Consider the following 22,320-nt stretch of genomic DNA (forward strand, 5'->3'; position numbering starts at 1 on the left):
GCACATTTTTTGCAAGATGACTCTTAGCCCACAGGTCCTGCTAAAAAGAAAATTGCAGTAACTTAGGATCAAGTGAGAAACAGGACTAAACTCTGCCCAGTTGATTTCCTGATTTCTCTACAACCAATCCATACCAACTCGACCGGTCATTAAATCTATCCTTAGATCCTATTCGCAGATCCCTTTCATGCCTCCTATACTATTTTCTGCCACAAAGGTAAAGATAAAGGTACCTTCTATGACAATCCACTCCTGGCATAAAACTTCACATGCCAGGAGCACACATCAGGAGTCCTAAGTTGGCCCAAGTCACTTTCACCCCTTGTTGACCTACATTGGCTCCCGGTGCGGCAACGCCTCAATTTTAAAATTCTCATCCTTGTTTTCAAATCCCTCCATGGCCTCACCCCTCCCTATTTCTGTAACCTCCTCCAGCCCTACAAACCTCCGAGATCTCTGCGCTCCTCCAATTCTTGCCTCTTGTGCATCTTCGATTTTAATCACTCCACATTGGCGGCCATTCCTTCAGCTGCCCAGGCACTAAGCCCTGGAATTCTCTCTCTAAACCACTCAGCCTCTCCATCCTCCTTTAAGTCACTCCTTAAAACCTACCTCTTTGACCAAGCTTTTGGTCATCCACCCTAATATCTCCTTATGTGGCTTGGTGTCAAATTTTGATTGATAACACTCCTTTGAAGCGCCTTGGGATATTTTACTATGTTAAAGGCGCTATATAAATGCAAGTCGTTGTTGTTAATATTTGCCAAGAGTGCAAATCTGTAAAATCTACACTATGGTGTATTTGGTGTACAAATTTCTAGTTTGTGGAGGCTGATCTCTTGCGAGTGAGGGGGTCAGTTTGCACTGGAATGTGCAGAGTGTTGCTCAAACCTGACGTTGGTGTCAATTTGGAGGTAGTGGATCAGGATGGACTGTGTAAAGTGGAATTTTTCAGTCAGCCGTTGAATGGTCAATATTCGACTCTTGTGGAGAAGCTGGCCTTTTTTGATAAGGACTCTGTTTTGCCAGGTTCCAAATCTACTCTAGGCGAATGACTCTGAGAGTTCCTTGTCATGTCAAGGTGGGGCTGAGATACTTTAGGGTTCAGGATTGTGCCGGCCTCATTCTGGACTGGTTGCATTTAGACCTCTGCTGACACTTTGAGGGTCTATGAAGGGCAAGTTGCACAGGTGAACAGACAGGGAAGCTTTCGTTTTCAAGCTTGGCCTAGAAAAAAATCTAAATTTCACTTTGAATAGAAAAAGGTTATTTAAATTATCTTATACTAGCAAAAGCTTTGAAATTCAACATAAAGAACTTGATTAGTTTTTGAAATGGTAACATTTCTCAAGCATATGTACACAATCGGAATAGCAATGGAAAGCTGTAATAAGTTTCAAATTATAACGGCTTTATTGATTCATATATCCTCAGATAGTTATAAAAGCTAATTCTGTAACAAATATGAAATCTTATCCTCTATACCTGGTAGCAAATGGATCCTATTCCTCTTGTCAAGTCTGCATCATCCCAGAAAACAGCAATCATTGGTGGAGTCCCCCGATAAAAGTAGCGACTGAAACTCCAGAATGGATTTGAGTATATATACTGCAGGTAATCGTTGTGTCTTTGAAATATAATCAGTCCATTATCTGAAAACTATATGAAGATAGTTCATTATACAATTCTGTTGTTATAGTTTTAATAAAAGGAAAATCATTGGCTGTGTGCTTGTGATTTCTCGAAATGTGCTTCCTGCAGAATTAACAGCAGTGCTGTTGCCTGGAATAATGACAGGACAAACTTATATTGCTATGGGAGCTATTTTCACCCTACCCGTCTGGCAGATACTGGACGGTTGGGCAGTTAAAATCCACTAAGTTACTTATTCACCCTGGAGCCACCAGGTTCCAATTTTCACCTGCTCAGGATATCCGCCTATCGCCCCCGATGACATCAACGAGGCCCGAATGCAGTTTTTACTCGGCGGCCTAAGCGGGAAGTGGCTGCGAGTTTCCTACTAGGTCAACCCAGTGAGGAACCAGTTTTGAGCCAGAAGAGGCCCAAAAAGGTAAGTTTTAATATTTTTTTTTACTTTCCTTGTGGGGCTAGGAGGATCAGGATTGCTCTTCCGAGCCCCGCAAGAAAATCTTTGGCCCTCCCCTGCCACAATCTCCTCCTCATCCCCTCCCGATTGCGGGGACAGCCCAGCAGCCGATCCAGCCACTTACCTCCTGTTGGCAAGTGGCCTTTAACCATGATTTTCCACCACTTCCCTACGATTCTTGCCTGGAAGGTTTGGGAAGTCGGCTGGCGGGATTTAAATGAGGTCCAAGAGTTAAAATCCTGGGTCTCATTTTTGGAGCTGTGGGTCAGTTTTTAACTCCCACTGTTGCTCACCCACCCTAAACTAGATCAGAGTTAAAATCGGGGCTTATATCTGTTAGTGTTAGCTTACAAAATGTAACAATTAATTAGAAAGAGCAAAAATTACATTATTGTGCATAGTAAATGGAGAATATTCTTTCAAAATCCTGCTATAATTAACCTTAACTCATAGGCCCAAAAATGGCTGCCCATCTTAGCACCAGGCTGGAGACTCCATCCCAAATCCCAGGGAGAGTCATTTGCATGGCCAGGGTGGACCCTCAGCACCTGCAAGCTCATAGTTAGCATACAAAACAGCCAAGACATTAAACCCATACACCTCTTCATTTCTTTCTGAACAACATCATAGTTGGTCTGCACTGAGGGCTACTTCAAACTAAGGGTAAATTTCTTTGTAACAGTTGACTTGACACATGTAAAAGCTACCTACTAATCATTAAATTAAAATTAAGTTGCTTGCAATAAATCCTTGTTTTGAAGATTCTGGAGTCAATTTTAACACTGCCCGTCCAGCGGAAAACAGGCGGTGGACAGTTAAAAATGAACAGGTACTCACCCACTCAGATCTAACCATTTCCAACACTAACCTTTGGGGTTTTGCAGGCAGACGAGCTGCTCACCTCAAGCCGGTGGGCACCTCATAAATTTATGCAAATTAGGGTCCTATTAAATCAATAATTTTAGCCCGGGCCTGGGTGAGGAAGCCACTGCAGCTTTCCCACCAGGCAGAAGCAAGTTGCAGCTGATCTGCAGACAGAAGAAGCCCTCCAGGTGAGTATAAAACTTTCCTTTGTGGGGCCAGGAAAAGCAGGCTTCCCCGCCCCAAATTTTCCCCTCCCTTCTTTCCGCGAAATCCCCTTCCCCCTACTTACCTGGAAGCTGCTCTGCACCCTCTTCACGCCCGCTCTGGACTGGAACTGGACTTTAAATGAGGCCCAGCGATTAAAATCAGGAAACCCACTCTGAGCTAAAATCCATCCCTTTGTTTTTTTTTTCCTCCTTTCAATTTACTCCCCTCTTCTTGTCCTCTGACAGCACTGGGCTACAATTTTAAAGATGCTGCCTTTCTTTGAAACCTTACCTCTAAATGGCTAATTCTTGGCTGTGAGAGTTTTGGGAGATTTAATAGAGTTGTTCAAAATTATGAGAGGTTTTGATAAGAATAGATACGGAGAAACTGTTTCCACTGGCAGGAGGGTCGATAACCAGAGGACACAGATTTAAGATAATTGGCAAAAAATCCAGGGGGGAAAAGAGGAGAATTTTTTTTTTACGAGTTGTTATGATCTGGAATGCACTGCCTAAATAAATAGCGGAAGCAGATTCAGTAGTAACTTTCTAAAGGATATTGGATTTATACTTGAAAAGGAGAAATTTGCAGGGCTATGGGGAAAGAGCAGGGGAGTGGGACTAAGTGGATAGCTCTTTCAAAGAGCTGGCACAGACACGATGGGCTGAATGGCCTCCTTCTATGTTGTACGATTCTATGTCAGATTAGACAGTGAGTGTCGGCAGGCTGAACGCAGTGTGTCCTTACTCAGTTTTCACATGCATGCACTTTCCAACAAAAGTCATTAGTGTTCAGGAGTGGAAGCCCTGGCTGATTTTTCTTCTTCTTGGCCTGGGATGCTCAAACCGATGATTGGTGTCCCTTTCCTCACCCTCTGCACCGATCGTGGATCAAACCTACGCCCTGTGTGGTCAGTATGGCTCAATTCCAGATAAATCAGTGCACGTATTAAATGGATCACTGGGTAAACTTGATCCTCCACATTTTAAATATGGTTAACATCGTTAAACCCATGTATTAAAAGGGAAAATAGTAATTATGCTGTGAAATTAATTTTTCAAACTGTTTCATAATTAAATTTGATTTTCATTGAAATTGCAGAATATGTTCACTGAGTACGGTTTAAATAAACATCCTGGAAAGGCTTATGCCAGTGAGTGCTAAAGCAGGTTTTACTGTAAAGTTAACAGTTAAAAATAAAAATCTTAAACATACGTATAATCTGTAGTAAAATGCATCATCAAAGGGAAAGCCAAGTGGGATGTTGATGATTGGAGAGTTAAAGTCACGTGTTCTTCTGTGGAGTTTTATATCTCCAAATTCACCTCCATAGTTAAACAGCCGTTTCTCTATATTAAAAAACATTAGCACATCTGTCATTTAAAATCAAATGCAGTTAAGTAATTGTTACAAAATCACATTGAACAGTAAACCCTCATTTTATGCTAACATTTTTAATTGTTGGCAGCCTTAACTGGTAACTGCTAGGTAGAGAAACGAAGAGGAGGCCACTTAATAAAGAAATAAAGAGCAGTGTTCGAAGGGGATTACGAGAATGAGCGTTTTGCAACTGCTATTTAATAATCTTTTCCTGGTACTTTATTCCACAAATCTTTGTGCAGAAAAGTTTCACTTGACTTCCGTTCTTACTCCTAACTTTTAACTTTCATCCCTTTTGTATTTGAATTCTTTGGCATAGACAGGTTAGAAGAATATGGAATGCAAAGTGATACATTTTGGGGAAAACATCAATGGAACCACAATCTAAATGGTAAGATTCTTAACAGTGGGGCAAGCAGAGAGGACTAGGGATAGACTGTATAGATTTTTAAACACAACTATGCAGGTAAAAATACCCTAAAAAGGCAAATGGGATTTTGGGTTTTATACATAGGGAATTGAATATAAAAGCAAAGAAATGATATTGGATTTATGCCAGATTTTAAGACCACAGTTGGAGTATTGCATGCAGTACTGGGCACTTCTAGATAGGGAAGATATTAGAGCCATGGAAAGATTAGGGCAAAGAATCACTGGAATGATACCAGAAATGAGAAGTTACAGTTATGATGAAGAAAGGCTCTAAAAATTGGAATGTGACAACCTGGAATGACCCCTATCCAAAGACGTTCAATGCACAGGGATAGCTGCTCTTGCCATGGATTGTGGCATGAGGTTGTCCCTCCAGGGCACAAAGCTTCCTTATCACCTCCCAGTTAAAACAAAACCTTTGAAAGCACTTCGCCTCAGTAAGGTCTAAAAATGTTCTACTGGTCTGACAATCCCTGGATATAGGTAACATGGGTTCTCAAGTGATGCATAACCTCGCTGGCATCCAAAACTTGTTCCTCCTCCTTCTCTTCCTTCCCCAAATAAGCTAGGTTACAGTGGAATTCCAAAAGGTACCTCCACTGTGCTCTGCAACTGCAAACCTCTCCCACAGGATAGATTCAGGATTGAAAGTTGCTCACCTCCAACCAGAAAGCAAAAATCTTTTACAGTAAAATCAGCAAAATGCTCTGCTAATACTCTCTGGACAACTGCCATACACTTGCCCCAGAACTACACTGCAGGAAACCTGCACCCTCTTTTTACAGACAGACCTCACTCCTGACCTGTCAGCAATAGAAGTGTAGGGAAGCTGGTCGCAGGCAGGGGTCGCACCATTCGACCCCTATTTACATGTTATTTAAAAGGCTGCAATTATTTCAGGATCACCTAATCTCATGTGAAGCAGAGGCAGGTAGAAAAGTCAATCACAGCAAGGACAAAATGCAATTCTCCATCGTGGGTCAGCACTCAAATCTCCTGAAATTTATGCTCCTAAAATAGGCCCCACTGGAGCACAAGACCCAGCAAGCTCCAGCTGAAGAGCTGGCACCAGCACAGGCATGATGGGCCAATTAACCAAATGTGCTGTAATTTTAATTGGGGGTGAGGGGCAAGTGTGGAGCTGGCAGGGCAGACTCTCCCTGGCTAGCTGAGGTGAGGCACTGGTCATTTTAACTCCCGGGCTTCATTTAAATAAGTTAGGTCTGACTTGAAACTGTTGTCAGTGTCAATGGTGGACGGGAATGGGCAAGTGCAGCAGGAGGCCACTGGGGGGAACCCAAGGAAATGGTTTCTGGCATTGTATGAAGGGGGAGGGGGGAGGGAAGTCTCTGGGTGAATTCATATTTATTGAGTCCTTTCTTGGTCTTAGACTTTTATCCTGTACTGCATGTGGGCATAAAACACAATGGAGATTCATCCCTATCGATTACTCAATCTACTATGTAGATAATTAATATGTATGTACAATTATATTATGTTTAGGGCTCAATGTCTGGTGAATTTCAATATATTTGTAATTTTGGTAGCTGTTTCAACCTGAACAGCTCAGTAAAGATTAATTGTGAGAAATAGTGATTAAACACAATAATGTGATTTGAACCTTGAAAACACATGTTTACATTCACCATATTTAGAGTCAAAGATGGGTCAGTTTTTTAATTACTTACCTAATTATTAGTATATGTTTGGTGAATAATCATTCTATTGCCAGTATTTTTAAATTCAATTGTTACATTGAGGATAATCTTTTATAAATATATACCAATAAAAAGGAAGTCATATTTCACTCTAGGATTAATACAGGAATGTTATTGAACCAGTAAAATAATAGCAGATGGTTTCAAGACACATCCAATTTTAAAAATAATTAATAAAGATTAGTACATGAAAATTAACTGAACTATTTTAATCAGGACTTTTATTTTCTTGTTCTATTATTGCCGTCTATTTTTAGAGTTTTTTTTAGGATATACAACTTTCATAATTCATGATTCAAATGATCAATACCAAGGATTACTATTAAAATGTAATAAATTGCTTGTATGTTTTTTTATGTAAAGTTATTACAATGTATGCACAAAGATCTGAAATCACTGTACCGAATTGTGAATACAGTGCATTGCTATATTGATCGCATTAATTTTATAATGAAATTGTACCTTTGCAAGTGACGCCATCACCTTGATACCCTTTTTCACAGGAGCATATGTGGGATCCCATGGTATTATTACATATTCCAGCACGCCGGTCACAGTTGTGATTACCACGGGAACATTCATTCACATCTGAATCGGAAAGAAAAGTTTCAGAAATTTAAAAATGTTAAAATAAAATACCTTGATTTAACTGTCTGTTTAATCTATCTCTCTATTAATTAGCAACAAGCAACAAAAAAGCAATGTTCTAAAAATACTTGTTCTTTATTGCAACTATTCATATAAGGCACACATAGATAGATCGAGGGTAACAACTGTTAGCTTATATGAGAGCGAGCAATATGTCAAAGCAATCAAATTTGTTAGCAAACGTGATAAGAAGCTTTTTGGATAGAAGCATTGAAAAGAAACTCTTTCTCAAAGTACCAATTCTCTATTTCCTTCAGATCTATTCATGCTGTGCATTATTTTTTGTTGTAGAATGGTAGGGGTAGGTGCCTAACAGAGGCATGAGTGACAAATACTTTAATCTACCATTCCCTTCCCTTTGTCTGTGTGTGGAATAAATGCATTCTCCCCCTGGCCTCTACCCTGCCCCAAATGATAGAATTGGATTTAGGAACTCACCCATTCAAAATCCTGGCCACTAAACCTTCTTTATAAAACTCTCTGATACAATGGTCCCATTGGGGTAGAGAAGACACAAGTCTCATTTATGCCCAGTTTGGGGGAAGGGGGGGCCCAGAATATGGCTGGGAACCCAGATCCACCAGGATTCTGCCCCATTTAGACCGAACCTTTAAATTCTGGATGGGAGACTATAGGCGGATCTTCCACCTGCCTCCCCTACACAAGGGGGCATGTCAGGATTCCCAAGCTTCCCCGGGAAATTCCCCCCTTTACGCCCTTGAAAAGCCTCAGCAGAACTTGTACCACTTGAACCTGGAATGAGATTCCTTTGAGGCCTTCTGAAGGCTCCAAACGTTCATTAGAATAAGCTAATTGATCCTGGAGAGGATTGATTACCTGCTCTAGTTGGAGTGGCTCCAGTGTGAGCTGAAGAATTTGAATTATTTTTTTATCTCGGCCAATTTGGGCCTCAGGAAGGCTCCACTCCGCCTTCGAAGAGCGGATTGGCTCGCGCTGGGGTGACTGTCATTGATGCACTCTAGCATCACAGCCCAGCTATGCAAATGACCTTGCTCATGGGACTTGGGACGGGGTCACTGGCCTTGAGTGAGAGTGAGCAGGGGTTCTGCTCCGCTGCACTTACCCTAGTGGAGTATGAACCAAGGAACTGCCAAGCCAATGTGTTAGAACGCTAATTGTCAGCTTAACACATGACTCCTGAACAAGTTCTATTTCTGTACAGTTATTTCATAGTATCATAGTAGCACAGCACAGGAGGAGGCCATTCAGCCCACCGTGCCTGTGCTGGTTCTTTGAAAGAGCTATCCAATTAGTCCCATTCCTCTGCTCTTTCCCTACAGCCCTGTAAATTTTTTCCCTTCAAGTATTTGTTCAATTCCCTTTTGAAAGGTACTATTGAATCTGCTTCCAGCACCCTTTCAGGCAGTGCATTCCAGATCATTACAACTCGCTGTATAAAAAAAAATGTTCCCTCATTTTGCCTCTGGTTCTTTTGCTGCTCACCTCAAATCTGTGCCCTCTGGTTACTGGCCTTTCTGCCACTGGAAACAGTTTCTCCTTATTTACTCTGACAAAAACCGTTCGTGATTTTGAACACCTCTATCAAATCTCCCCTTATCCTTCTCTTTTATAAGGAGAACAACCCCAACTTCTCCAGTCTGCCCACATAACTGAAGACCCTCATGCCTGGTACCATTCTAGTAAATTTCTTCTAAACCCTCTCTAACATCCTTCCTAATGTGTGTTGCCCAGAATTGAACACAATACTCCAGCTGAGGTCTAACCAGTGTTTACAAAGGTTTAGCATAACTTCCTTATGCTTAATCGTTAAATAATGATTGGGAGTGCAAATTATAATTTTAAAAATGTGCTGTTTGATTGTTTATAAATAGCAAAAACAATTGTCATACATGGTAAAAATACACATCAACCATTTACTGATTTGCTTTAATATAATTCTCACTTTTTTTTGTTTCTTTGCCTTCCATGGTTTTATTTGTTTGCTTATAGTATTAAATGATATAAGAATAAAGTAAAATTATTTTCATACTGTACCAATATTGCAGTCTTTGCCTTCCCAGGTGACAGGACATATACAACTGTAGTTGTTAATGCGGTTGTGACAGAACCCATTATTTTGGCATGGCTTGCTGGCACAGTTATTAATTACTGTATTTAAACAAAGGAAAAGTTAATCATAGAATTACATAGAACGTACAACACAGAAAAAGGCCATTCAGCCCAAAAAGTCCCTTTAGTTGTTTATGCTGCACACCATCCTCCTCCCTCCCTACTTCATCCAACCCAAACAGCGTATCCTTCTATCCCTTTCTCCCTCATCTGTTTATTTGGTTCCCCTAAAATGCATCTATGCAAGTCAACTTAACTATTCCTTCTGGTAGCGAGTTCCATTTTCTGGGTAAAGAAGTTTCTCCTGAATTCCTGAATGGATTTATTAGTGACTATGTTATATTTATGGTCCCTAGTTCTGGTCTCCCACGCAATGGAAACATCGTCGTTGCATCTTCCCGATCAAACCCTTTCATAATCTTAAAGAATTCTATCAGATCACCTCTCAGTCGTCTCTTTTCTACAGAAAAGATCCCCAGCCTGCTAATTCTTTCCTGATAGGTATAACCTATTCTTTTTATATTCCTTGATAATTTACTTTCGTAGTTTCTCTTTGCTTTCCTAATTGTTTTTTTTTAACTTCTTTCCTAAACTTTTCATATTTCTTTTAGTCATCATCTCCTTTATTGTCTATGTACTTAATGTATGCCTTTTTGTTTAGTTTCAATTTTGTCCTTATTTCTTTATTCATCTATGGTGTATCATTACTGGCTAATTTGTTCTTGCTTTTTAATGGGATGTATTTCTCTTGGACTCTATTGATCACCATTTTAAATGTTTCACATTGCTGTTCTATTCCTTTGTTTATCAGTAAATATTTCCAGTTTATTTTCTCTAATTCCATTCTCATCCCCTGAAAATCAGCTTTTTTCCCATTTATTAATCAGACTGTTGTAATACAACAAAGGATTTGTTACGATTAACTTGCCAGCAAACTCGTTTTTTTCAGTGACTGGTATACCAATGCTTGAGAAGTTTACTTGAAATTCTTCTCTAGATCTTAACCACTGCTCCCATTTTCTCTTGGACATTGTGTAACCATTTACATCTCCTCTGGACCCATCTTTTGTTTCCACGTTTGTCACATTATCACCTCCTTTTGCCTTGCACCATCATTCCTTTGTAATTTAATCACTCCTGCCCTCCACCCTATCACAGATCTTTCCTGTTTGTTCTTTCCTTGTCCCCTCCTCCTTTCCCTGACTCTGTATTTGCTTACAAGCTGTTCATCTTGAGCATCTTCCAGTTCTGATGAAAGGTCATCGACCTGAAATGTTAACTCTGTTTCTCTCTCGACAGATGCTCCCCGACCTGCTGAGCGTTTCCAGCATTTTCTGTTTTTATTTCAGATTTACAGCATCTGCAGTATTTTGCTTTTATTTTAGGAAAGTGCAGGATGACAAAACAAATTGAATGTGCTGAAAAGACGTTTCTAGTTTCTACCTTATTGTTTCTTTCGGTTTTTAACTAAAATTTTCTAGTTTTTGGTCCCAAGATAAGCAAAACTTACAATATTAAATATATTGTTGATAATAGTAATGTTTCAAAATTCTTATTCAGGACAGTTAACAACTTTGTTTCCCAGGTATTGTTGATAGTACTGGAGACCTTTAGCCATCTATGCTAGATCAGAAGAATGACAAGGTACAAAGAAACTAATTCTCGACTTAAGTTGTAACGATTACAAAAAGATGGAGAAAAGATTAAAGTGTATAAAACAGCAACTAAACTGAATACCAACTGCCTTATGTTAGCAGCACTCTTGCCTCAGAGTTAGGAGGTTGTGAGATCGAGTCATGGCTTGAATACAATCTATGCTGGGAGAAAACTCCACTGTGTACTGAGGGAGGTGCTCTCCTTTTGGATGAGAACACCACGAGGACTGCAGTGGTTCAAGAAGAGGGCCTATCACTACTTTCTCATGGCAACTGGGAAGGACAATAAAATGTGGCCTTGTCAGAACTGCCCACATCCCAAGAACAAATTTTAAAATGGCTGGTCACTACACTTTAAATTAATTCATTGTCTGTGCAGAGTGTTGACACATTTGAGACTATTTATAATGGGCAACCTCAGTCTATTTTAAAGTTGTGCAACAACTTTAAGCTTGTACCATTAACTGGTTGATTGGATTCAGAATACATAATTCTGGGAGGAAAACACCACAGGAACACATCTTTCGCTCCTCTTCCCTTGATATTTATAAAACTTACAGGAAATGCCTGAATTAGCTTCAGTCTAAGTGCACCTACTAATCAATAGCCCATTATTCATCCACTACATTCTTTCAGTTTGCTCAGTAGAGCTGCCAGGACCACTGCTCTATAAGTGCTAACTATGCCTGCCTCCAAATGAGCTGATCTCGCATCATATTTTAAAGTGTTTGACATGTGTGGAGCAGCAAGGTTTGCGGACCTGAATGTCAGGCATCATCAGCAGCTGGTGAAGGGCTGCTAGCTGCCCTTACAGTGCTATCACTTTTTTTTTTCCTTCGGTGGGCACAAAAGCCCTATTGCTGTTCAGGGGCGACGGGGAGGCACTTAGGATAGCCCTATAAGGAGAGGGCAACCAAGGACTCCACTTTTAAAGTTTTTAAGCAGGCCTCTTCTTCAGTGCCCCCTGGAAATTGGCATTGCTCAGGCAGCACTAATTGGATGCTCACTAATATACATGGGATTTGGTGCTGTTAAGCCTCTGTTGTTGTGCAGGCTCCTGCATGCTACATGCTTTCTGTTGCCATTGCCCAGTGCTCTGTACATAGAATCATAGAATCATAGAAGTTTACAACATGGAAACAGGCCCTTCGGCCCAACATGTCCATGTCGCCCAGTTTATACCACTAAGCTAGTCCCAATTGCTTGCACTTGGCCCATATCCCTCTATACCCATCTTACCCATGTAACTGTCCAAATGCTTTTTAAAAGACAAAATTGTACCCGCTTCTACTACTGCCTCTGGCAGCTCGTTCCAGACACTCACCACCCTTTGAGTGAAAAAATTGCCCCTCTGGACCCTTTTGTATCTCTCCCCTCTCACCTTAAATCTATGCCCCCTCGTTATAGACTCCCCTACCTTTGGGAAAAGATTTTGACTATCTACCTTATCTATGTCCCTCATTATTTTATAGACTTCTATAAGTTCACCCCTAAACCTCCTACTCTCCAGGGAAAAAAGTCTCAGTCTATCCAACCTCTCCCTTTAAGTCAAACCATCAAGTCCCGGTAGCATCCTAGTAAATCTTTTCTGCACTCTTTCTAGTTTAATAATATCCTTTCTATAATAGGGTGACCAGAACTGTACACAGTATTCCAAGTGTGGCCTTACTAATATCTTGTACAACTTCAACAAGACATCCCAACTCCTGTATTCAATGTTCTGACCAATGAAACCAAGCATGCCGAATGCCTTCTTCACCACCCTATCCACCTGTGACTCCACTTTCAAGGAGCTATGAACCTGTACTCCTAGATCTCTTTGTTCTATAACTCTCCCCAACGCCCTACCATGAACGGAGTAGGTCCTGGCCCGATTCGATCTACCAAAATGCATCACCTCACATTTATCTAAATTAAACTCCATCTGCCATTCATCGGCCCACTGGCCCAATTTATCAAGATCCCGTTGCAATCCTAGATAACCTTCTTCACTGTCCACAATGCCACCAATCTTGGTGTCATCTGCAAACTTACTAACCATGCCTCCTAAATTCTCATCCAAATCATTAATATAAATAACAAATAACAGTGGACCCAGCACCGATCCCTGAGGCACACCGCTGGTCACAGGCCTCCAGTTTGAAAAACAACCCTCAACAACCACCCTCTGTCTTCTGTCGTCAAGCCAATTTTGTATCCAATTGGCTACCTCACCTTGGATCCCATGAGATTTAACCTTATGTAACAACCTACCATGCGGTACCTTGTCAAAGGCTTTGCTAAAGTCCATGTAGACCACGTCTACTGCACAGCCCTCATCTATCTTCTTGGTTACCCCTTCAAAAAACTCAATCAAATTCGTGAGACATGATTTTCCACTCACAAAACCATGCTGACTGTTCCTAATCAGTCCCTGCCTCTCCAAATGCCTGTAGATCCTGTCTCTCAGAATACCCTCTAACAACTTACCCACTACAGATGTCAGGCTCACCGGTCTGTAGTTCCCAGGCTTTTCCCTGCCGCCCTTCTTAAACACAGGCACAACATTTGCTACCCTCCAATCTTCAGGCACCTCACCTGTAGCTGTCGATGATTCAAATATCTCTGCTAGAGGACCCGCAATTTCCTCCCTAACATGGAGCACAGAGTAGGCCTGAGGTCCAATAATTACATTATTATGTAGAACAATAATCAGCATTGCAGAAATAAGATTTGGTACATTATAACTTAAGTGAATTCCTGGAATGGGTTAATGCAAACTTATGTTGCCACTGGGGTGGAGATCCTTCAAGAGACAGAAAAGACAACAGGAAATATTAAGCATTGAGGGTGGAGAAGGCCAATAGAGTGATGCTAAGGTCAAATAAAAACAACAGCTGTAGTCAGGAAGAAGTTATTTTATGAAACCCTTGATCAAATGGTATAATGAAATATTATCCTTCTCTCACAATATGATGAACTGCTTGTCTAGTCCACTATACTGTAATTCAATATATAACCCACCTTTTTGACATAGTGGGCCAGTATATCCAGGTGAACAGACACAGGCAAAGGCATTTATCAAATCCATGCAGGTAGCTCTATTTCTACATGGTTTGCTGGAACAGTCATCAATATCTGATAAGGTAAACAAAACAACATTTAAAATATGAAAATATTCACTTCATTAAAATAAATTCAGAATTTTCTGTTTCTATATAAAAAGACAGTAACATTAAGAACTGTAAAAGGAACGTGATTATAAGCTGTTCAAATCTTTAAATAGATTCATCTGTTTGTATGTACATCCCAGGTACAGATCATTTGCTTTAACTGTGACTCACACTGTTCCCAAATACTTGGTGTACAATAGTTCAAACTCTGAGTATGTTTGTAATGTGGCAGTGCACTGGATCATGGCTCTTTAAAGCACTTCTTTTAACCTTCATAAAAACAGAACAGAATTCAGAATGTACTGCATACCAGTTTCACAGTGTTGTCCCGTGAAGCCCCTGTAACATTGGCATTTGTAACTTCCTCGTGTATTTATACATGTTCCATTCATACAGGGATTAGAGGAACATTCATTCGCATCTGAAAACAAGAGTCACAATTAGTGCCCATTTAGTGAGTGCATCACTATTTAAAAAAGATAAAAATCTGCATTGCATATGATGGTTATAAATTGACTCAACAGTATAATAATACTTTTACACGTTATGTAAATTAAAATACCTATCTACTTTTTTACGTGAACAACGCATCATACCTGAAACTCAAACTCAAATAATAAATGACAATAAATTTCATGTTAATTTTAACATGCCAAAAATATTAATCAAGTGGAAATTTAATTTTTAAAATTGAATGAAAATATCAGATGTAAAACAAAGAATCTAATATGGCCATGTTTATGTGTTAGACCTGGATATATATATATATATATATATATATAAAAAAAGGGGAAGCAATCGGGAGGAAAAGGGAGCGATCTGGAGAGGGGGGAGTAGATATTAGAAGCATTTGCAAAAGCTATTAACATTTTTGTCCCCACATGAACAGCCACTTCTCTTGGCCCGGAAATTGCTTGTAAAATAATGGCGAGCTGAACAGGGCTCACCTTTATTTCTGGGAAAATGGAAGAGCAAGTTCTGGAGAGCACACCTGCACAGTCAAACGCGGAAATCCAGAAATTGCTCTACCTGATGCCCTGCTTCTCTGAAAGTTTCACGATAAAGAGATCTTGCTGGCTGGAACGAATGGACCAGCGCAAACTTGCTCTCCTGTCCTGCTGGAAACTAACTAATCTCTCCAGAAAAAAGGTAGGCTGAGTTATATCAGGTGTAAACTAACTTTTAACGGCATGGTAAGTATTAATGATGGCCAAATAACCTCTCTGCCACTGAAAATTAACTTTTAAAAATATGGAGTCTCATTCCTCCTGATATTAATTGTTGATGGACATTTAAAAAAGAATTTAAATTTAAAATTTTTATATTTTTACTTTATCTTTCTGTCTCTTTTATCTCAGTCTTTTAATCTTACTCTCTCTTTATTTTGCTTTCTCTAACTGATTTTACATTTGAATTCACTGTTGTAGCTTTCACTTCCTGGTTCTGACAGTGCGACTTGTCAAGGATGCTTCAAGTTGATTGGTTGAGGGGAGAGAGAGATCCTTTCCCTGCTTTCGCAGCTGACAGAAGCCCAGGAAAGAACGATGGACTTTTTGCAGCTCATCATTGAAGCAAGTTGGCGCCCAGAAGACAAGCGACGGGCACGGTTCGTTCGCCGCTCAGCGCAATTTCCGGGCCATTAAAGTGGCCACAACCTTTGAATTTTACCCATCACCCTTTTTGAATGGCTTATAATGCCAGGTGCAATGTGGACTGGAAACTTGCCCACATTATTTAAATGAAAGTGAGCCCACAAAATCAGGCAGGATTAGCATGTTGGGTGGATGCTAATAATACACCAGTGAATTATTGTGGACTGGCAGTCTGATCGGGAAGCTAACATTTTGTGCTGAGTTAGGCAATGTTAATGATTGATATCTTGTATAATTATGATGCATTAATTTGTAATTTTCTTCCACAAATATCATAACAAAAGAACATCCCGAGCTTTCACATTCCATACGATTATTAAATGTGGAAACTTATCTTTGATGCTATTTCAAAATGTTTTAGAAAAATTCTTATTACCAAAAACACATTCTGAGGCACTGAACACATGTGAAAATCTGTAGTTGATGTACTGTCTCTTTAATGGAATATCTTACCTTCTGAACATGTTTTCCCAGTCCAACCAGTTGCACATTTGCAGTGGAAGGAACCCTGCGTGTTGATGCAGGAACCTTTCCGGTTGCATGGATTTGATAAACACTCATTGATATCTGGGAGAAATATCACAGCATATTTCAGTACAGTGACAAATATAAAGACAATTTTATTTATTTTTCTTGCTAATTTTCAACTCCTATTTTCTCCCTGCTCCTTATTACTTAAACTCAGTGCTATGATATGTGCATCAGTCACTCCAGTACAAAGCTCATATGGCCATTATTTATGTGTGGTGCTTGACAATGTTGGCAAGCTACTTGACTCCGGGAGGCAGGGAAGGCACAGCATCAAGAGTCGAGCCTGATCTTGTCCTCAATTGACAACTACAAAAGTGTACTATCTTACTCCCAGCAGATGTTGCTGGATAATGGCCAGGAGCTGGAACTCTGGACATCTTTGCTTTTGCAAGAGATACTGAAATTATTTATTGCAACTTTACCACCACTCTGACTAAAATGAGTTTACTTAACACAGACTGGGGATCAAAGGTGTAATGTTCCTGTAAAGCCGAAATACTCGCTGGATAAACCTGCCGAGTCACAATTTTATTGTATAGTACATAAGACATATTTTGCATAATCTATATTTTTTGGTGCTGTCATGAACTTTAAACAATAAGGATAAATAAAAACAACCTGATCAAAAACTTTGTGAAACTGTGCTATTGGATAGATAGATGTAGGTTGTAATGTTACACTGATGTCTTGGAGCTTCTGCTTGATATCTTAAGTTTTTAGTTTCTTGGAAGGTTTATACATGATTATTCAACTCCTTTGTGAGAGGTTAAATAAAGAAGGTAGATAATATAATTGGGGAAATCATACATGGAAATGCTGAAAGTAAGGGCTTGACAAACTAAATTTCTTTATTTCACTTTATTCCTGTTAACTTCTTCTGTGCATAAACTAACCTTCATCACACCGTCTTCCTTTCCAGCCAGTTTGACAATTACATTCGTAATCAGTATTAGCATTAATACATCTTCCGTTAACACAGGGAGAGCTTTCACACTGATCAATATCTAAAACAAACAAAAAGCTTACTTTAAATAAGAATATTCAATACATTTGTTTGAGATTACATAAATAACTGAGCCAAAATAACACTTTATTATAATGTTTCAAAATACAAATCAGCAAAAAACCCTGTCACACATCATGCTGTGGTTGAGGGTTAAGTTCTATTATGGACTGTCTCTGAGATCCCCATCAAAACTCATGATGAAATTCATAAATTTTCCCATAAATTATACCAATCCTTTCTAGACATTAACAATGTTAGTAGGCACTTCGTTGTATATGTTCTGATGCTATCCATTCAATTAAAGTATGTATCATGTGCTATATTTAAGGTATCTTTATTGGAAAAGGAACTATAAAATAATCCTATTACATACACAATAGTTAAGGTTGGGCAAATCTAGTCTAGCTTACAGCCGGACTGATTATACTAAATGCGAACTCTAGTTTTGCTGCATCAAAAGTTTATTTGTATCAGAATTGCCATAATGTGGGTCATTTCAATTTACCTTTTTGTATAAAGTAGGAAGTAACAAAATATGATAAAGTATTTCTATTTTATTTTTACAGAATGTGATTTTTGGGCTTATTTTGATGATGTGGTTACAAGCCACCATTGTCTGATACATGACTTTGCCTGCGGAATAAGTGTAACACGTGAAAGGCTTCGTCCCGAGATCCCCACCATCACAGAAGCCGGTCTTCAGCCAATTCGATTCACTCCATGTGATATCAAGAAACGGCTGAGTTCATTGGATATAGCAAAGGCTATGGGCCCTAACAACACCCCGGCTGTAGTGCTGAAGACTTGTGCTCCAGAACTAGCTGCGCCTCTAGCCAAACTGTTCCAGTACAGCTACAACACTAGCATCTACCTGACAAAGTGGAAAATTGCCCAGGTATGTCCTGTCCACAAAAAGGACAAATCCAATCTGGCCAATTACCACCCCATCAGTCTACTCTCAATCATCAGCAAAGTGATGGAAGGTGTCGTTGACAGTGCTATCAAGTGGCACTTAATCACCAATAAGCTGCTCACCGATGCTCAGTTTGGGTTCCGCCAGGACCACTCAGCTCCAGATCTCATTACAACCTTGGTCCAAACATGGACAAAAGAGTTGAATTCCAGAGGTGAAGTGAGAGTGACTGCCCTTGACATCAAGGCAGCATTTGACCGATTGTGGCATCAAGGAGCCCTAGTAAAATTGAAGTCAATGGGAATCAGGGGGAAAACTCTCCAGTGGCTGGAGTCATACCCAGCACAAAGGAAGATGGTAGTGGTTGTTGGAGGCCAATCATCTCAGTCCCAGGATACTGCTGCAGGAGTTCCTCAGGGCAGTGTCCTAGGCCCAATCATCTTCAGCTACCTCATCAATGACCTTCTGTCCATCATAAGGTCAGAAGTGGGGCTGTTTGCTGATGATTACACAGCGTTCAGTTCCATTCGCAACCCCTCAGATAATGAAGCAGTCCGTGCCTGCATGCAGCAAGATCTGCTCAAGATCCAGGCTTGGGCTGATAAGTGGCATGCAACATTTGCGCCAGGCAAGTGCCAGGCAATGACCATCTCCAACAAGAGAGAGTCCAACCACCTCCCCTTGACATTCAACGGCATTACCATCGCCGAATCCCCCACCATCAACATCCTGGGGGTCACCATTGACCAGAAACTTAACTGGACCAGCCATATAAATACTGTGGCTATGAGAGCAGGTCAGAGGCTGGGTATTCTGCGGTGAGTGACTCACCTCCTGACTCCCCAAAGCCTTTCCACCATCTACAAGGCACAAGTCAGGAGTGCGACGGAATACTCTCCACTTGCATGGATGAGTGCAGCTCCAACAACACTCAAGAAGCTCGAAATCATCCAGGACAAAGCAGCCCGCATGATTGGCACCCCATCTACCACACTAAACATCCACTCCCTCCACCACCGACGCACCGTGGCATTATCCTAAGCAATCATTCTCTAAGGAGATGATCCTACCTTATATTCTGATTCCTAAGAATCCTTCAGTTTTGATGTCAAAACAATTTATTATCTTTCATAAATTACCATGTGATAGTTGTCTTTTCTATTTATTTTAGTGAAATTCAGACTCACCATTGCAACTTTTTTTGTCTCCTTGATCTAATAGGTAACCAGGCTGACATGAACATTGATAACTTCCAACAGTATTTGTACAAGTTTGATTACAATTGTTTAATTGTGGTTCACATTCATTGATATCTGTGTAAAGAGAGAAAGAATCAGTACTGTTTGAAAGCTGGTGACAGCATAGAGTAATGTTGCATTTAAGATATTTGTATTCAGATAAATATTGGAAGTTCATAGACAATACGCTTTGTAAGTTTTCATACATACATATATGTTCAATAAATTAGTGAAATGAAAAGGCAAAGAGAAACAACCTTCTCATTGCACTAATTTATATTAAATACTAAGCAAAAGGAAAAGTCCATTCATTCACATTCACAATCAACACTACTTTTATTTTGCTAGAGATAGATAAAATTTATTTATTAGCACAGCTATTTTGTACTTCACACTGTATCCACTTTCTTCCTTTGTTCGATAAAATATGAATGAATGCTTTATTTGCATGATTTATGTTAAATGCTAGTTGATCTTTAATGACATTGCACATGCTGGCATTAATTTTAACTCTTGGGCGGCCGGCTGGTGGAGAGTGCCAGCAGCCGATCCGTTCCAGCAGCAAAGAGACCTGAGACATTTTGAGGCCCGAGTCTCATTTAAATAGAACCGTGATCCCGGTGCAACTCACCAGATTCAGGCTGTTGCAATATTGGGCAGCCTGGAGGCCATCTGGCTGGCAGTATGGTATGTCCAGGGAAGAAGGCTCATGATTGCAGAAGGAGGGAAGCCTGTAGTACCAGCGATCCAGATTATTTTTATGGGTTTAAACAACTACCTCCTGCAGCCCACAATCATTCATTATATATTCCTACTGTGCCTTCCCTTACTCCAGTCTCATCACCTTGCATTTGTTCACATTAAATAATCCACCAATCTATCTATAAGCCCCTGTATTTGGTCTGCCTAATCCCAGTTATTTGCAGCACCTGATCACTGCTGAATGTCCCTTGCTAGAAGGTAAGTATGTGCGGACATTATGTGAGGACAGGGTCCATCTCAGCTATAAGATCCCTCAATGGATGAACAGTCTGCTAACACTGGCAAGTTCACATAAACCTAGAAATTGCCGTAAGCACAGAGTTTCCTGCTAGTTGTAATTATGCGTTACTGGCCCGCAAAGTCAAGAGCATGATTTAGTGCACACGCACATCACATTTCCAACACAAACAAAATTGCTGAAAGGAATCTTTGAAATGTGAGCACTGATGTATTCATTTTGTGCAATATGGCAATTAAAGCTTCAAATTGAGGAAGCTTCAAAGGGAAGAGATCCATAATTCACCAGTAATGCATTGTTGCTGTGATTTGTTTATCTTGCAGAAATGGAATAGCCATTACTGGAGAGGTGATGAGGAAAGCTGGCGTCTTCATCTACAGGTGAGTTGGTTCAAATTTTCTTTCTGCTTTCTAGGTTTTTGTAAATTATACAGATTGCATTCACTAGCAATAGATTTGGCAGAGGAGTATCAATAAGAACATGAAAGGGCTGCTCATGTGTTAGGTGGTATTTGTGGCATGCATTGAAGTCCTGGCCCTGTGTTACACAGTGGGTCTCCCTTACCAAGCATGGTTACCAGGTAATGACAGCAGAGAGATGCACAAAGAGGCTGAAGTTTGGCAGGGAAGCATTGTCAGCTATTACATTTCCTTCACAACATGTAGCATCAGTACAGCCCAGTTAGTGGCTGTCAAAGGCAGTAGGGCAACATAATTCACCAAACTGCTGGCTTTCCCAAAGCCCAGAGGATCACTGACTTGCACCGATGATGCTATTCAGGCTCATGCACACAATGCTACAATTAATCACATTATATAAACCTAGGAATACATGTTTTGTATCACCAAATAATTATCATATATTTAAAATAAGTAAAATTATTATTAATAATTCCCCACCTATGCAGACTGTATCTGATTTATCCAAAATATATCCTTTATTACACAGGCATGTTGGCTGATTGGAGGATGTGTCAATGAAACATTTCCCATTTGTACAACTTAGAGTGCAAGTGACAACAGCTGTAACGACAGAATCAGAATAACTTATTGAAAGGTTCAATCCATATTTATTCACCTTCTACATTCATGATATTTTTTTCCCTGCATGCAATCATAATGTGGATATAAATAGATAAACTTCTAAACCTTCCGGAGTGGCCACTAATTGTTCCACCCGACTGATGTGTGTAATGATTATTTTTTAGTATTAAAGTTGATCAGCAACAACCTAATTTCTTAACTTTTCAATGATTTTTGAAACATATTTTGTTTAATGATTATTGATTTAACACCCTTACATTATCAGGCTCAGTAATTCTTGTAAATTAATATCCTAAACACTGAAGCTTAGATTTTCCACATGAATTACATCAGCTCCTTGGTATATGGGGATTGGGCGGGAAAGTGGAGTTGAAGTCGAAGATCAGCCATGATCTTAGTGAATGGTGGAGCAGGCTCGAGGGGCTGTATGGCCTACTCCTGCTCCTACTTCTAATGTTCTTTGTTCTTATGTTCTTATAATTCACCTCGCCCCACCCCACCAACACCGGGATTTCCTACTGGAAGTGATCGAGGAATGGGCATTGTGTCTGCTCATATTTGGGTGATCGTATTGTTCTAATTTGGAAATGAGGCAAGTACATCATTCTATGCATTTTCCACCATTTGCATCATAGCAATGCTGGGTGCAAGGATCGTCACTGGCGTTCAGTGTTGCTATGGCA

General features: G+C 40.0%; 1 protein-coding gene and 1 long non-coding RNA gene across 2 annotated transcripts in view; both read right to left on the reverse strand.

Annotated features, from left to right (window-relative positions):
* Positions 1 to 4,405: 4,405 nt before the first annotated feature.
* LOC137331407 (uncharacterized) lies at positions 4,406 to 9,428 on the reverse strand. Its single transcript, XR_010965465.1, has 3 exons — positions 9,373 to 9,428; positions 7,171 to 7,296; positions 4,406 to 4,527 (listed from the first exon to the last, which is right to left on the reverse strand). It is a non-coding gene; the product is annotated as an uncharacterized lncRNA (long non-coding RNA).
* Positions 9,429 to 9,703: 275 nt separating this feature from the next.
* LOC137331107 (uncharacterized) overlaps positions 9,704 to 22,320 on the reverse strand; it is a 35,220-nt gene continuing 22,603 nt past the window's right edge. The window contains exons 15-21 of the mRNA XM_067994712.1: positions 21,494 to 21,616; positions 19,544 to 19,669; positions 17,331 to 17,441; positions 16,360 to 16,473; positions 14,565 to 14,675; positions 14,106 to 14,219; positions 9,704 to 9,759 (exon numbers count right to left, since the gene is read on the reverse strand). Of these exons, the coding sequence (XP_067850813.1) occupies positions 9,704 to 9,759; positions 14,106 to 14,219; positions 14,565 to 14,675; positions 16,360 to 16,473; positions 17,331 to 17,441; positions 19,544 to 19,669; positions 21,494 to 21,616 (755 nt within the window). The remainder of the gene's footprint in view (positions 9,760 to 14,105; positions 14,220 to 14,564; positions 14,676 to 16,359; positions 16,474 to 17,330; positions 17,442 to 19,543; positions 19,670 to 21,493; positions 21,617 to 22,320) is intronic.

This window comes from Heptranchias perlo, chromosome 13 (genome assembly GCF_035084215.1).
Source record: "Heptranchias perlo isolate sHepPer1 chromosome 13, sHepPer1.hap1, whole genome shotgun sequence".
NCBI classification, from domain to species: domain Eukaryota; kingdom Metazoa; phylum Chordata; class Chondrichthyes; order Hexanchiformes; family Hexanchidae; genus Heptranchias; species Heptranchias perlo.